General features: G+C 35.1%; 1 protein-coding gene across 11 annotated transcripts in view; it reads left to right on the top strand.

Moving 5' to 3' along the window:
• LOC114324226 (uncharacterized) overlaps positions 1-17,067 on the top strand; it is a 117,774-nt gene that overhangs the window by 99,401 nt on the left and 1,306 nt on the right. For 6 of the 11 annotated variants that reach the window (XM_028272004.2, XM_028272006.2, XM_028272003.2 and 3 more), the window contains one exon: positions 10,923-11,123. In XM_028272004.2, the coding sequence (XP_028127805.2) occupies positions 10,923-11,123 (201 nt within the window). Of the gene's footprint in view, positions 1-337; positions 600-10,922; positions 11,129-17,067 lie in introns of those variants that run through there. The other 5 variants (XM_050651978.1, XM_050651984.1, XM_028272009.2 and 2 more) reach the window with 3 other exon arrangements.

The raw sequence follows: 17,067 nt of genomic DNA, 5'->3' as shown, positions 1-17,067 counted from the left end.
ATACTGAAAGCTGGTTTCTGATTTGCTTTACTCCTCTGTCATTCTTAATTTTTGGATGCCCCACGTATATATGACACTTTTTTGGTTCGTTTTTTTTCATCGTTTACATGCAACAATAATTTATTTAATTATTTCATTTAAACTTTTGTTTAAAAATAATATAATAAAAAATTATATAGTGAGTGCTTACCTTCGCATAATTACCTGAACCAATATTTACAAACGCTTTTAAGTAACGTACCTACTGTATTGTACTATAGTACTATTTATATTGGGCGTATAAAATGTATTTGTTATAGGTTTTTAAACGTTTCTAATATAAACACGAAAAAAAGTGATCTCCCGTCGATTAAGTAGACTATTTTTCTTATCACTTTAATTACCCGACGTTTAGAATGTTAATTTATTATATTTTAATAGTTAATAAAACATCATCAAGACAGTAGGTAGTCACTCAATCACGTTTTGTTACGGTTACCTAAAAATGGTAAAAGTGCTTGAAGAGTGTAGTGTAGCCCGAGTTTTTTGGAAAAATACAGACTGGATTAGGATCCGGTCACGTTTCATCCAGATTTACTACCATGTGATTATATCTACAGGTAATAATAGAAAAAATATGTTTTATTGTTCAGGGTTTTTAAAATATGGGGTATTTATTTTAGTCTCTTATTTCGTCGAGTTTTAACTATATAATTAAAGATGAAATAGCTTTTTTATCCTCCCAATTTATTTTCAATCTTTAACACAAGTTACAATTTGGTAAATGTTACGAAAACTAGTGTAGGTGTCTTAAAGATAATGATTTTCTTAATCATTTTCTTTACATATATTTTACATAACTATAAAATTGTTTGACTCTGAGAATTAGGGAACATAATTAAAATCACAGTTATCACAGGATGTTAGATCATAGGGTGTATTCCATCTAAGTCCGCGTTTAACTGATTTTTTGATAAGATTTTGTGATAGTGATGATAAGATGGGCCATTTGTGATAATTCGAAGAACCTTTGACTGGAACATCTCCAAGATTTCAATGTTGGAGTTTGATGCAGTGCTCCAAAGTTAAATTCCGTAACTCGATGTAGGATTGAATATAAGATTGCTTTGGGGACAAGTACTTTATTATTTGTTGGAAGTGATGATTTGTGACCAATCGTCAAGTATAAATTGTGTAATTTGAGACCAAGTTGCTTACGTTTCATAAAAATGTCTGTTTTCCAGTTTGATTTTTGGTCAATGTGCATTATAAGGTATTTAACTGTTGCTTGCTGTTTTAGTTGGTGGTTGTTGATATATACAGGCGGGCAGTGACCTTTACTATTTGTAAAGGTAATGTTAACTGACTTAGTTTCTTTTACCTATTTGAAAACCCGCCGTTTTAATTAAGTTTGCATTTTGATGAGGCTAGCTTGCAGAAGTTGAGGAGCTGCCCGTGGGTCCTGATGTACTGGCATCACCAAGGGCGCCCATATAAAAATTTTTAGGGGGGGGCAAACGTGAAGATGTTGCACATTACATTTTGTATATTTCGGATGACAATATATACAGTAGACTCTCTCTATAACGAACACGGGTATAACGAGGTTTCGCTTATAACGAGGTACATTAGGTGTCCCATGAAATTCCTATTGAACTATAACGCTCTATAACGAGTCATATTCGGTTACAACGAGGAAAATTGAAATCGAAGAATACGTGGATTTACCTGTTTTTAGCGTTGTAATGGTCATAAATAAATAAATGCCCCAACTGCCTGTACATAGAAATGCCCAACATTTGTCTTATTATCGAGGCCAGTGCTGTAATAATCTCGGCCACCTGTAATAAACTTCTGTATGTTTATCGACCGATATTGAATATTATAGGAAATTTACAATTTATGACGGCGAAGTCTCATTGTTCACTGTTCAGGTTGACCATCGACATCTAATAAACTACGTAAGAGGCATCATAACATTTCATTATTATTGTTGTTTGATATAACGAAATCCGCTTATAACGAGATAATTAGTCCACCATTTAGTTCTTGTTATAGAAGGAGTCTACTGTAGTTTAAACCACCTAAAAAACCTAGTTTGAACCCTGTTGTGAGAAATTATTCATACATTTAAATACTAGACCAAGTTTTTAAATGGAAATGTCATGGGTACCACAAAAGTTGCGCCTCTCTTTAAAACCCGTTTGAAAAGAATACAATGCTTGCAAAGCCCTGCCTTCAACTTTGGAGAGTAGACTAACCATGAGTATGTGTCGAACCAAGTTTTTACTTTAAAATCTTAAAAGGGAGCCCCCTTTATTTTTGCAGATTTAGAATCCTTATGAAAAATAAGTTACATAATATTCCAAACATTTTTAGAATCGTTGATAGATGGCGCAAATAAATCGCATTTTTCGATTATAGCGCCATCCGTCAACAATTCGAAAAAAAGTTTCGAATAAATGTTACTTATTTTTTGAGGAGGAAACTCAATCTGCAATAAAAAACGGGGGTTCCTATTTAAGATTTTAAAGTTAACTCTCACCCCACCTCCAGAGTGTGGAATGAAAAATCCTGTTTGGTGTCATTCTACAGATTTTTGAAAAATATTAAACACATGTTTTTTAGTTTTTAATTTGGAAGTATATTTCTCGAGATATTAGACCGTTTCTATAATTTTGCTATGGTATCACGATATATCGTTTTTTCCGATTATAGCGCTATCTATCCACAATTCGCAAAATGGCTCGAATAAAATTTGCTTATTTTTACAAGGAAAATCCAAATCTGCAACAAAAATTAGGGGTTCCATTTAAGATTTTAAAGTTACCCCCCGCTCCACACCCAGGGGTTGATTTTTGAGTTTTTCGCAGTTTTTCGATCCGATGTTCATTTCGCGAATTATTCGACCTTTCCGCTACTTTTGGGACACCCTGTATATAACACTCATTCGTCATGAAAGATCACCTGTTTTTCATTTAAATAAAATTGTTGTGTTCATCATAATGTACACTTCAAAAATAATCTACTTACTAAAAAATACTTTTGCAAACTAAAATTTGACTATGTTCAATAAATTTAAAAAATTATTTTTCAATATGAATTTATTTCTGCTTACGAAGATGGTTCTATTCGCTGTACACAAAACTTAATATTATAGAAAACAAATATAATCACAGATTTTACACTTTATCTTTATAGTGCCAGTTCTTAAAGACGAATGGCTCATTAGTGATTATCGGTCAGAGATCGGATTTCTTGCTGATATGATTTTCTTTGCAGTATTATAAATGATTCATTTAATTTGTAATTTTGGGTGTCGGTTATAGTATATATTATGTTCCCACGTTTCTAATCTCTTTCAATGTTTTCGTTAATAGCATACCCTGACTGTGCGAAATGTGTATTATGCACATTCCATATATACCGCTGCCGCAGACACACAGATTTTCTGTTAAACTATTAATTACCCAATATGTGAATCATTTTATTAATAAATATGTTGTTTCCAATTTATCTCTCAAAATTATCCAATAATTTTTTGACAAAAATACGTTTATGTAATATAAATTTAATTTTTGTTCTTTCCCGAAAAGCTAGGGGGGCACGGCCCCCTGCCCGTGTGCATGGGCGCCTATGGGCATCACTGCTATGCCATCTGCAAATATAGCTGTCGTTGTTTGACAGTTTGTTGGTAAGTCCGCTGTGTACAATAGGTACAACTCTGGCCCCAAGGCACTGCCCTGTGGGACTCCGGATCCAACTGGAAATAGTGACGTGCGCTTATCTTCATGTTGTACAACAAGTAACGGTCACGCAGGAAGAATTTTAGAATTAAAAATTAGTGAGAGGAAGCATTTTTTTATTTGTAAGAAGGCTTGTGTACCAGACTTTATCGCATGGCTGCATGATGTTTAAAAAGATGGCAGTACAGTACATTTTATCTCCCAATGCTCGATTCACAGTTCTGCATATCCGATGCATCTGTTCTATTGTTGCATGTTGGAACCTGAATCCAAACTGGTGGCAGGGATTAGTTCTCGATCTGATGGAGTGGTTGAATTCTTGAGAGTATCAGTTTCTCTAGGCTCTTTGATATTATCGGCAGCAAACTCATGAGTCGAGATGATTTGACATCTTCCAGGCGCTTATAATTAAATGTTTAAAGCAATTACAACGGAAATTTTCATTTCGATGTAAAAGTTTTTTAATATGTAAATAGTAAATATGAAATACAAAATATTAAATAATGGGAATTGAATATAAAATAAATGGGAATATTGTGACTATATCAAGTTTCTAAATAAATCTATTGATGACTTACTATATTTATGTTAATTCAAACATTAATATATTATTGATTTGTTTTTAATGTCGGTTTCTTAATACTGGATCCGTTTAAAATTTATTGATCAAATTAGAAAAAAACGTTTTTTCCAAGTCTTCTTCTTCTTATGCAATCCACTAATGGATGTTCGCGATCATGTTTGACCATTTTTCTCTATCCCTTGCAGTATGTAGTAGGTCTCCTATGTTTTTTAGTCCTGTCCATTGTTTGACATTACGGAGCCATGACATTTTCTTCCTGCCCACTCCCCTTCTTCCTTCGATCTTTCCTTTAATTAAGGTTTGCAGAAACTGATATCTTTCATTTCTAATTATGTGTCCCAGGTATGCCGTTTTTCGCTGTTTAATTGTGCACATCAGTTGTCGTTCTGTACCAATTCTTCTCAGGATTTCTTCATTTGTTATTCTTGCGGTCCAGGGAACTTTAAGGACTCGTCGATAGATCCACATCTCAAATGCCTCTAGCTTATTCATTGTGTTTATTTTTAAAGTCCATCCTTCCATGCATATAGGAGCACCGACCATATATAGCATTTTGTGAATCTTAGTCTTAGGTTTAGGTCAAAGTCAGAGTTCGTAAAGACGTTTCTGAATTTCATGAATGCACTTCTGGCTCTTTCTATCCGACATCTAATTTCCATATCCGACATCCAGTCTTCACATAGCCAGGTTCCCAGGTACTTAAACTTTCTTACGCGCTCTACATCTTGGTTGTTATATGCTAGTCTTGCATTTTGATGTTGACATAATTGACAGCTGATTATAAGGAACTTCGTCTTTTTTATGTTGATGCTAAGTCCCATGCTCTCGCTATGCTCTCCAATTTTATTAAGAAGGTTTTGGAGGTCTTCTACATTGTCTGCTATTAAGACCGAGTCATCCGCATATCGTATATTATTGACCCAAGTACCATTTACTTTGATGCCGCTTTCACATTCCTCGAGAGCTTCCTGGAAGATACTTTCTGAATATAGATTGAACATAGTGGGGAGAGAATGCATCCCTGTCTTACACCTCTGAGAATTTTTTGAGCTTGCGTTGTTTCATTATCCACCTTGACGACAGCTGTTTGATTCCAGTAAAGAGCCACTATGCAACGAATGTCTTTTTGATCTATGTCGAGTTGTTTTAGTATATGTACGAGTTTATGATTGTGTACTCGATCGAAGGCTTTTTCATAATCTATAAAGCACATCATTACATTTTTCCTTTGATCGTAGCAGTTCTGAGCTAGCACTTGGGTTACAACTAGTGCTTCCCTGGTACCCAGGCCTTTTCGAAATCCAAATTGTGAGCAACCAATAACCTTATCGCATTTTGTGGAGATTCTGTAGTGAAGAACTTTGAGGAATATTTCCAAGTATAGACACATAAATCCAATACCACCTGTAATAGTGTCATTACTTGAAATAATGCAATTATTTGATATACTGTATTCTTGCATTTTGACAAACAGTTTTTGGTGATTTTACTTCATTTCTCTCTCTCACTTTCTTTGTCCTTTATTCTAAGATATTCCGTATTGTTAACGGTGATTGTGAGTCCCAATTTTCGTATTCTTGGGTTAACTTTCGAGTTAACCCAAGGGTCCATACAATCAATGTCTTCCTAATCGTTTGCCATAATCACTTTTTCGTCTGCGAAGATAAGATTTGTTATGTATACTAGTTTCCAAGTTCTACTTCCTTCCCTGTGCATTTTCTCCTCCAGTCTCCAGTTATTTAATACTAATTGAATATAGATTTTGAATAGAGTTGGAGATAAAGAATAATCTTGCCAAAGACTAAGACTAAGTCTTGTGAGACAGGAAATACTTGTGTATACGTATGAAATGTTATTCTTCATTTGAACGGCACTTTTTGCATTTATGTACATATACATGTTCGCTATAGCGTTAATAATGTATGGCATTACTTATGCCTGCCATTGTCAATATTTCAAGCACTCTTTTTAGGGGTACTAGGTATATCAAGTAGCCTCTATCCAAGTTGGAGATAGTCATACAGAAAAACTACCCATCAAACGTGGAGTACGACAAGGTTGTATCTTGTCACCCAGTCTTTATTTAATCTGTGCTCTGAAAAAATATTTGGGCTGTTCCTTTGTGATATTTTTTGAAGTTTCCTATAAAGTTATTCCCATATATCTGTTTCACATTTTTGTCCCTCCCTTCTTCTTGACGTGCCTTATCAAAATTGCGAAGGCTTCTAGATCTTCTACAATAAATCATAATAATTGTCCTGCATTTGTCCATTCACGAATGTTTTTCAACCAAGAAATTTGTTTTCTTCCTACACCTATACAGTCCTCTATTTTGCCTTTAAGGATCAGTTGTAATATTTTATATCGATTTCCCCTCACTATAATGTCCCAGATAAAACATTTTCCGGTGTTTAACAGTCTTTAACAGTTCTCAATCTTTGTTGACCTCCTTAGTACTTCTTCATTAGTTTTTCTTGTTGTCCAAGGTACCTTTAGCATCAGTATATGAACCCACATTTCCAGTGCTTCAATTCTGTTCATGATCGGTACTTTTAGCGTCCACACTTCTGCACCATACAAAAGTACAGACCAAACATAGCACTTAACCATTCTTTGTCTTAATTCTGAGCACGTGATGTTAATACAACTGAAAGATAAGAAGAACATAATAAACATCATGCAAGTGTACGCTCCTACAGCAGACAAACACGAAGAGGAAATAGAACAATTATATAATAACTTAGAAGAGGTGATGAGAACAACAAAGAGACAACACATTAACATAGTAATGGGCGATCTGAACGCCAAGGTAGGTCAGGGTAAAGTTGGAGAAAATGTCGGTGAATACGGCTTAGGTAATAGAAATGAAAGGGGTGATCGTTTAGTTCAGTTTTGTCAAAGCGAAAATTTAATAATAACTAATACATTCTTTAAATTGCCCCCAAGGAGACTGTATACGTGGACGTCACCTCAACACACGCAAGAAAAAGTAATCAGAAACCAAATAGATTACATAATGGTGACAAAAAGATACAGTAATGCCGTGAAATCTACTAAAACTTACCCTGGAACTGATATCGGTTCGGATCATAATCCAGTAGTATCTGTGTTAGAAGCTAGACCAAAGAAAATAAGAAAAACCATCATCCCAACGTTAGACTTAAGTCAGCTTAAAAGTGAACACCGACGACAAACAGTGCGCGAAGAAATCAACACCGACCTCAGTATAGCAGAAAACCAAATCCGCAGAACAGACAACATAGATGAAAAACTGAAGTATATAAACACTATAATAAGAACTACGGGAAAGAAACACCTAACCAAATCTCCAAAGAAATACATATAAGGTGTTGATGACACCAGACATACTAGAACTAATGGATAAAAGACGCAAATTGAAGAATAATTCATTGATAAGAACATAAAGAAAATAATAAAGAAGGCCAAAGAATCATGGATTAAAGAACAATGTGTAGAAATGGAAGACTATGAAAGAAAGTATGACACATTCAATATACATAAAAAAGTAAAAGAACTTACAGGAACCCAAAGAAGACATCAAATAAGTTTGCTTAAGGACAAAGCGGAAATATTATTGTAGACTTAACAGAAAAATTAATAGATGGAGTGAATACATAAGAGAATTGTTTGAGGACAACAGAAATAACATTGACAAGGTAAATGGTGAAACGGGACCTGAAATCCTAAAATGTGAAGTAGAAATGGCACTTAGAAATTCCAAAACTGGAAAGGCAAAAGGACCCGATGAGGTTCCTACTGAATTACTAAAGCTCTTGAATGATGAATCAATAGGTATAATATTGCACTTATTTAACACAGTATACAATACTGGTATTATACCTCAAGAGTGGCTGCTGTCTACATTCGTTACACTGCCAAAGAAATCCAATGCAAAAGAATGTTCAGAACATCGAACAATATCTTTAATGAGCCATCTACTAAAGATATTTCTAAAAATCATCCACAACCGAGTTTATCAAAAGTTGGAGTCAGATATTAGTAATACACAGATGGGGTTCAGAAAAGGACTAGGTACTCGAGAAGCTCTCTTCGGTTTGAATGTTCTTACACAAAGATGCCTAGACGTTAATCAAGAAGTACATGCATATTTTATCGATTTTGAAAAAGCGTTTGACAGAGTACGCCACGATAGGCTAAGAGACATTCTTGAAAGAAAAGACATAGATAATAAAAATCTGCGAATAATTCTCAACTTATATTGGAATCAGAAAGCTAACATCAAAATAGAAAACGAGATATCAAAAGCAATAGAAATACGTAGAGGAGTAAGACAGGGATGCATTTTGTCACCACTGCTATTTAATGTATATAGTGAAAGCATCTGTCAGGAAGCCCTTTTGCAAGCAAATGAAGGAATCGTAATCAATGGAGAGGTTGTAAATAATATTCGATACGCAGACGACACTGTACTAGTTGCAAGAACAGTAGAAGAATTACAACGATTACTTACAAACATAAATATTGCTTGCAACAATTATGGCATAAACATTAATATCAAAAAAACCAAGTATATGGTCTTCAGTAAAATCATGACACAACCAGCACATATTAGTATAAACGGCATTCAAATTGAAAAAGTATCAAGTTATAAATACTTGGGAACTTTAATAAACGAAACTGGAGACCAAAACAATGATATAAAAAGACGTATCGAAATTCACCACCACCTTCATAAATATGAGAAAATTCTTCTGCAACAGAGATATAAGCATCCCTCTACGATTAAGAATGCTAAGTGGCTACGTATTTAACACGCTATTATACGGTGTAGAGGCCTGGACTCTCAAACAGAACAACATAAAAAATATTGAAAGTTTCGAGATGTGGTGCTACCGTCGAATGCTGAAGATAAGTTGGGTTGAAAGAATCACAAATCTTGAAGTAATACGAAGGATAGGAAGAGACCCAGAAATTTTATTAACGATAAAACGAAGAAAACTCGAGTATTTGGGTCACCTGATGAGAGGTCACAAATACGCATTACTTCAAAATATAATGCAAGGAAAAATAGAAGGAAAACGGAATCCAGGCCGTAGAAGAATGTCGTGGATGCGGAATTTGAGAGAGTGGTTTGGCTGCACCACTAATGAACTTTTTAGGTCAGCTGTGAGCAAAGTCAGGGTAGCCTTGATGATTTCCAATCTCCGATAGGAGTGGCACAAGAAGAAGAAGAAGAAGTCTTAATTCTAAACTGAGACGATTATTGCAAAAAAGTGACTTCATATGCATCAAAGTGGTTTTAGTCATTGCTATTTTAAGTTTTATTACTATGTCTGGATCTAATTGGTCCATTATCACAGTTCCCAAATATGTCATTGTGTGAACTTTCTCAACTTGGACTCAATTTAATTTAATTGAAGCTCTGCATCTGGATGTGAGTCACGACTAAAAACCAAAAATTTGGTTTTGTGAGTTTATTTTAATGCCGATTTCCTCCCCTACCTCGTGAATACTTTCAAGCAGAATTTGGAGATCTTTAATATTTTTTTGACAGAACTACTGTATCGTCTGCGTATCTAATTGCAGTATAAGTAGTTCCCCGTTGATTTTTATTTCATATGGCTGTCTCTCAAGCGCCTTTTAAATAACTGGTCCGAGTAAACATTGAACAACGTTAACACGTTGACGGACAGAACGTCTATAGACGTCTAATTTCCATTGATGTAATGTGACTTAACGTCTATAGACGTTACCTTTTTCCCTATTCTACTTTGCAAAATACATAAATATAGTGTCACAACACTTGCTTATACATTTGACGCACTGTTCGTCAACATGTTAACGACAAAATGCAACCTTGTCTGACTCCTCGTTGGAGTCATCTCCATTTCATCGGTGTAGTTATCTCAAATTTTTACGATAGCAGTTTGATTCCAGTACAAATTTTTAATGACACGAATATCTTTGTCATCTATTTCTATATTTTTCAGCATCTGCATTGATTTAACATGCTGTACATTATCGAATGCCTTTTCGAAGTCCACGAAACATGCAAATACATCCTTGTTTTATGGTCACGGCATTTTTATAATAGAATGTTTAGCGCAAAAAGTGCATCCCTGGTTCCCAAAGCATTTCTAAAATCCAAATTGGGTATCTTCGAGATCTTCTTCGCATTTGCGTCTAATTCTTAGTAAAATCTTAAGAGTGTGGCTCATTAGGCTAATTAATCGATATTCTGATTTTTTTGACCCACGTTTCGTTTTTTCTGTTAGTCACAGTTTTTTAACTTGCCTATTATAGTAAATGTATGTTCTCCAGTGTTCTGGATTTTGTGTTTGTAGCCAGATTCGATAGGCTTTCTTTTTGGTTTCTACCAACTCTCTTATTTCTTGTCACCATCAGTCCGGATCTTGGTTTCGCACATTTCCTCCTTATATCCTATGCTATAAGGAAACTTTGATTATTTGATGTGCCATATATATGTACAAGTCTTTTTTTCAGAAATATTTAAACATATACTGATGTTTGACTGGCGTTACATTTTCAATATCAATCAGTTAGATGCTGTTGCTGCTTAAAAATATAATAAATTGGTGGATATTTTTAAAACCATTTCTCTTTTGTTTCAGTATTACTAGCATGTCTTCCATTCGGCCTAATGCTGGGATGGCCATCACCAACGAATCCAATACTCATCAACAAAGACTCACCGATACCCATAACGATGGACCAAAGTGCAATGATAGCCGGTTTCTTGATGATCGGCAACACCGTGGGGACACCCTTTTGCCGGAAAACATTCCTAGGAACAAAATTTAGTATTCTAATAGGTAGAGTATGTAATTTGTTGTCATTAATTATTGTTAGTCCGCTATAACTTTTTCCATGCGTCACGATTAATTTTTTCACAAATTAAGTCAAAACATAAAGTGAAACGAACGTCGATGTGTATTATACATTTTGTATACTGTATACTAACGAGCGATCCACAATTATTGGGATCAAAGCTAGCCGTGCAAAAAACTACATATGTCTTGTTTTAATCTGAATTTATATCATTGGTTTATCAATTAATTTTGATTAACATTATAAAACACAAAAAATCAGTCAAAACCTTTAACACAGAACTTTAATCAAAAACATAAAGAATTAACAAAATTATAAGTAACAATAATAAATAAAATCAAACAAGATGCTGTATATGTCCACCACCAACATCTCTACATAACCTAACTTTTTTTGTTAAGTTGACGTACACTGCAAAATTGATTTAAACTGGAAAGTATATCTGAATTAAGAATAGACATGCACTGTATAGCTATCTCTGTCGTTCAGAGCCACCTATGGTGACAATAATTTTGGATCACACGTTATATACTACACACATCGGCGTACGTTTCACTTTATGTTTTGACTCAATTTGTCTGAAAATGAATCGTGACGCATGGAAAAAGTTATAGCGGACGAACTTTATTATAGTATATTTTAACGTTATTGGCGTAAAATATCATTATCAACTTACTTTACTTTATCGCGTCCGGACATGTTATTCATAGAATTTCAGCCCAGTATCCGGCTACATCAGTTCCGTCTTTGTTGGCGAGCCACAAATCTTCGAGGGTACGCTGATGAGGACAGTTTCTGCATGTAAGAAGATGTTCCATATTTTGTGTTTCTTCACAGTTCACATGATCTTGGTATATTTTCCCCCATTTTACCATGTTTGATTTTATTGCATCCCCCTTCTTATCCTATTCATAGTTTTCGACATTTTAAAGCCTAGAGACTGTGTTAGAGTTTTGTATAGAGTACGTCGCTCGTCCGCGATCTGTTTAATTTTCTCTATGTGCTCTGCAACGCCTCTGAGTGTTGAGGGTTCTGCAAAATTCGTTACTTTATACAGATTTGAGAGTGGCGTTGGTTTCATGCAGCCCGTTACTATCCTGCATGTCTCATTTAGCGCAGTATCAACTTGTTTGGTGTGGGCAGATCTGCCCCAAACGGGGCACGCATAATCAACAGTTAAGAAACACATTGCCTGTGCCGTTGTCCTTAAGACGCCAGGACATGCACCCCATTTATTTCCTGTTAGCTTTCCGAGTATGCCGTTCCTAGTTGTTACTTTCCCTCTCGTTTTTATACACTGTTGTCTGTAGGTGAGGGACAGGTCCAAAGTTACTCCAAGATATATAGGTTGATCTGTGTGTACTAATGTATTACCATGCCACGCAATTTAGAGTTTTCGCTTGGCTTCCTTGGCTTCTTTTGCGCAAAGGTGGAATGCGCAGACTTGGGTTCTGGATGAATTGGGTCTTTGGAACTTCTGCAAGTAGTACGCTGTCATTGTCTTTAAGGCAGTTTCGAGTTTCTCCTTCTTCTTCAAAACTATTTCCTTGAGCACATATTGCGAGATCGTCAACATAGAGGAAGTGTTTGGTTTCAGTCGGCGTAGGTTGGTCGTTTGTATATATATTGAAAAGCTTCTTCTTCTTCTTCTTCTTCTTCTTCTTTTTGTATAGACATGACTCTGTCTGTTTTTTCAATGTGCCTCTAGTAAGTTGTCGTTCCATCGTTTTCGTGATCTTCCCACTGATCGTCTTCCTATTGGAGAACCGTCTCTTGCTGTCCTGACTACCCTATTGGTTGTCATTCTGCTTATGTGGTCATTCCATTCTATTCTTCTGTTTCTTACCCAATTATCAATGCTATACATCATGCATCTCCGTCGTATATCTGTACTTCTAGTTCTGTTCCATAGAGTCTTACCATCAATTTTTCGAAGGGTTTTCATCTCCGCTGTTTCGAGCAACCTTTTTGTCCTCTCTGTGTCGGGTCGTGTTTCTGCCGCGTATGTCATTATTGGTCTGATGACTGTTTTGTAAATTCTGCCTTACATTTCTTTTCCGATATTTTTATTTCTCCATATTGTGTCATTCAGGCAACCTGCGGCTCTGTTTGCTCTATTCACTTGATCTTCCACTTCTGTTTCGAGCCTTCCATAGTTAGATAGTGTGATGCCTAGGTACTTAAACTCCATCACTTGTTCTATTATCTCACCTTCCAGCTCCAATTTACATCTTATTGGATCTGTTGTTATAACCATGCATTTTGTGTTTTGTGAGGAAATTAACATGTTAAATTTTCTGGCGATTATGTTGAATTGGTGCAGCATACGTTGTAAATCATCTTCACTTTGAGAGATTAGTATTGCATCGTCCGCATAGCAGATTATTTTAAGTTGTTTTTCTCCCATTTGTTATCCTTTTTTAGTTCTTACTTTTTTTATTATTTCGTACATGATCAGGTTGAACAATAAAGAACTCCAGGAATCCTCCTGTCTTATCCCATTGCCGGCTTCAATTGGATCAGTTAGTTCATCTTCCACTTTACTTTTATTGTGTTGTTCTGGTAGATGTTTTCGATCGTTTTAATTATTCCTAGAGGTACCTCTCTCGAGTATAACAAATGGATAACGTCCTTTAATGTGACCCTGTCAAATGCTTTCTTAAGGTCCACGAAAAATAAATATGCCGGTTTGTTGTATTCCAACGATTTCTCTTGAACTTGCCTCATTATAAATATAGCGTCAGCGCATGACCTTCCCGGCCTAAAACCTTGTTGTTCATCTGCTAATGTTATAATAATTTCATTCAATTTGTTTGTTATCACTTTGGTTGTTAATTTTAATGTTGTGTTTAACAAGTTAATTCCTCTGTAATTCTCCGGGTCCGATTTGTCTCCTTTTTGAAGAGAGGTATGAGGATGCTCGATCTCCATTCTTGTGGTATTCTGTTCTATTATTTTTTGTATTAGTTTTAATAGTTGTTTAGTTAGATCTCGCCCTCCGTACTTTAGGAGTTCGTTCGATATTCTGTCCTCTCCTGGAGATTTTCTATTTTTAATTTTGTTAATGCTTCCTTTACCTCTCCCTCATCGATGTTTATTTCTTCGTTTGTTGTAACTTTAGCCTTTAGCAAATAGAGATCGGAAGTAGTCTGCCCATGTTTCCTTCTGAATGTGTTTCGCTTTTATTAATTCGTTCATCTCCTTTCTTTGCTGTCTGATCATTCGCTCCATACTTCTTTTTGTGTTCCGTAGACGTCGTGTCCCATCTGTTTTGAGAAACTCTGCCAGTGCTCCCTTTTTATTTGTCTCACTAAAGTATTCGTTTCGTTTCTGATTCGTTTGTAGTGGTTGTATGCCTGTTGTGTTTGTTTCGTTCTGTATTGTAAAAAGGCTTTCTTCTTTTCTTCTCAATATTGAAGAGCATTGGTGCTAAAACATTTCCCTGTGGAAGACCGTTCTTTTATCCTCTCCACCTACTTACTTTGCCCTCCAGCATAACGAAAAAACGTCTGGTTTGGAGTAAGAAATATACGGTCTTACCTAGGTGGTTGTTATTGAGTGTCGTATCTTACTATGTCATAATATCATAGGCTGCTGTGAGCGGCCGTGGAGTAACGGCAATACCACTGGCCTCATACGCCAGTGCACGTGGGTTCGAGCCCTGCCAAATACAAACCATTTTCATTTCCAATAATGACACGAGCCGTCTCACCGTGCCTCGGAGAGCACGTTAAGCCGTCGGTTCCCCTGGGCTAGTGTACATCGGCACTAGTTACTTGAAACAGGGTTAAAGATGTAAATGGCGCCGGAACTGTCCGGCGCCAACTGTATTATTATTATAGGCTGCTGTCAAATCTACGAAAGCAGCCTCTGTTATACGTTCTTCAAAGCTCTCTTCAATGTGTTCGTGTTTCGTTAGTGCGTTAACATTTGCCGGGTCTGAATCCTCCTTGTTGTGGGATGAGATGCTTGTCGACATTTCTTTTTTGTGTTCTGACGATGTCTCTCTTATATGTAGTTTAAACAAGTGACACAATAGCGAATAGGTCTGTAGCTACTGGGATTTTCTGGGTCCTTTCTTGGTTTTAACAAGGCTGTTACTTTAGATTTTCTCCATGATTTTGGAATTTTGCAAACGTTGCAGCACATGTTATTATATATACAGGACGTTTGGTAACGAATGGGCCATAGCTTAACCTTAGATTCCTGAGCTTAAAATAGGTCGATTTTAGCCAACTTACTTAAGAAAGGTAATAATAACCGAAATATAGGGTGTCAAAATTAAACTTTTATTTTATTTATTCTTCAATATTTCCTGACAGGCATGGGATAATAACACGAAATTTGGTAAGCGGGGTTTTTTGTGACAAATATTCTGAATTCGCCACCAAAAATGATGTATTACCCAGAGGGCGCCACGTACATATTTCAGAAAATAGAACCCGATGGCACGTTTTCACTGAAGCTCTATGCTCCACTTAGGAGTTCAAGAACCTTAATCCCTCATATAATACCTTATAAAATCATATCACTCCTTATATATTAATAAGGAGTGATAGCATTTTTTATGTTATTTATTTCCGGCAAAAATATTTAGTCAAAATTTTCCCAAGCTCAGAGAATAATCGTTTAGATATACAGTATGGTGCAAATGAAAGGAATAAATTCGTTATTTCGTAAACCGATGACATTAGGGAAAATCCCGAAACAGGTCCATTTTGTTTGTGTCCTTTGAAAGGTCATTAAATTCTCTATTTAGTAATATAAACATTTACACAATTATTTGTACAGGGTGTCCAAAAAATATTTTTTAATTAAATTATTTGACAAAAAAAAAAGAAAAATGTATGTAGTTTATTTAATTCAAAATACATTTTACTGTTGCCCAGAAACAGAAAAAAATGTTTATTTTAAAAATAAACATTGCTTTTCGATTAAATTCAATGTTCAAGCCAGCTTCCGCCAGCCACCTGCCTCTTAGGAAGTTTGAATATTTAATGAATAAATGCGAAAAGCAATGTTTATTTGTGATATAAACATTTTTTTACTGATTTCTAACAGCAATAAAACGTATTTTGAATTAAATAAATTATATAAATTATTTTTTTAAGTTATTCTTCTTTACGATCGAGAGTGAAATTTTATAATTCCCTGGCGCATGCGCACAGACAGTATGTAGTTCGTTGCTAATCTTTAAAGATAGGTATGTATATATCAGCGCAAATAAGTCATTAAAAGAATATATTAGTGTTTTTAGTAAATGTATTATTCATTATTTTTTTGGGTCTTTGGATTTGTCTTCCTCGGTAGTAAGACAGGTAAGACCATGGTAAGACAATAAAATATCTAGGTATAACATTTTTATACTTCACTTGATCTATTTGTCACTGTGTTGTGTAATTATATCCGAGGCGTCACTTATAAGGGGCTCGATAGCTTGGTTAGTAGAGCATTGGACCAGAGATCGAGAGGTCCCGGGTTCCAATCCTGGATGATTCTTTTTTTTTTTGGATTTTTGGTTGTTTTAATAAAAAATTTTTGAAAGTGGTAGGTAAGAAAGTTAGTTTAATATTTAAATAAAATATAACAAACCTGTTAAGTATATTATTTCTTTCGTTGAAATTATATAATAGAAGTATAACTTCTTACGTGTTACGTGCGTACAAAGTACACACACATTCTTTTTTGTCAAATAATTTAAATTTAAAAAAATTTTTGGGCACCCTGTATAAAGAATTATATAAATGTTTATATTAATAAATAGAGAATTAAATGATCTTTCAAATGAGCTAGCACACGACAACTATTCTCATTTAAAAAAATCATCTATTACTTCATCACGCCTGTATGAATGGCGTCACTAGTATGACATTTATGGAAAAATATCATAATTTGAAAATAAAAATCGACCTGTTTCAGGATTTTTCC

The sequence above is a fragment of the Diabrotica virgifera genome, chromosome 1 (genome assembly GCF_917563875.1).
Source record: "Diabrotica virgifera virgifera chromosome 1, PGI_DIABVI_V3a".
NCBI lineage: Eukaryota > Metazoa > Arthropoda > Insecta > Coleoptera > Chrysomelidae > Diabrotica > Diabrotica virgifera.
The sequence above is the reverse complement of the archived record's forward strand: the minus strand, read 5'-3'. Positions and strand labels throughout refer to the sequence as shown.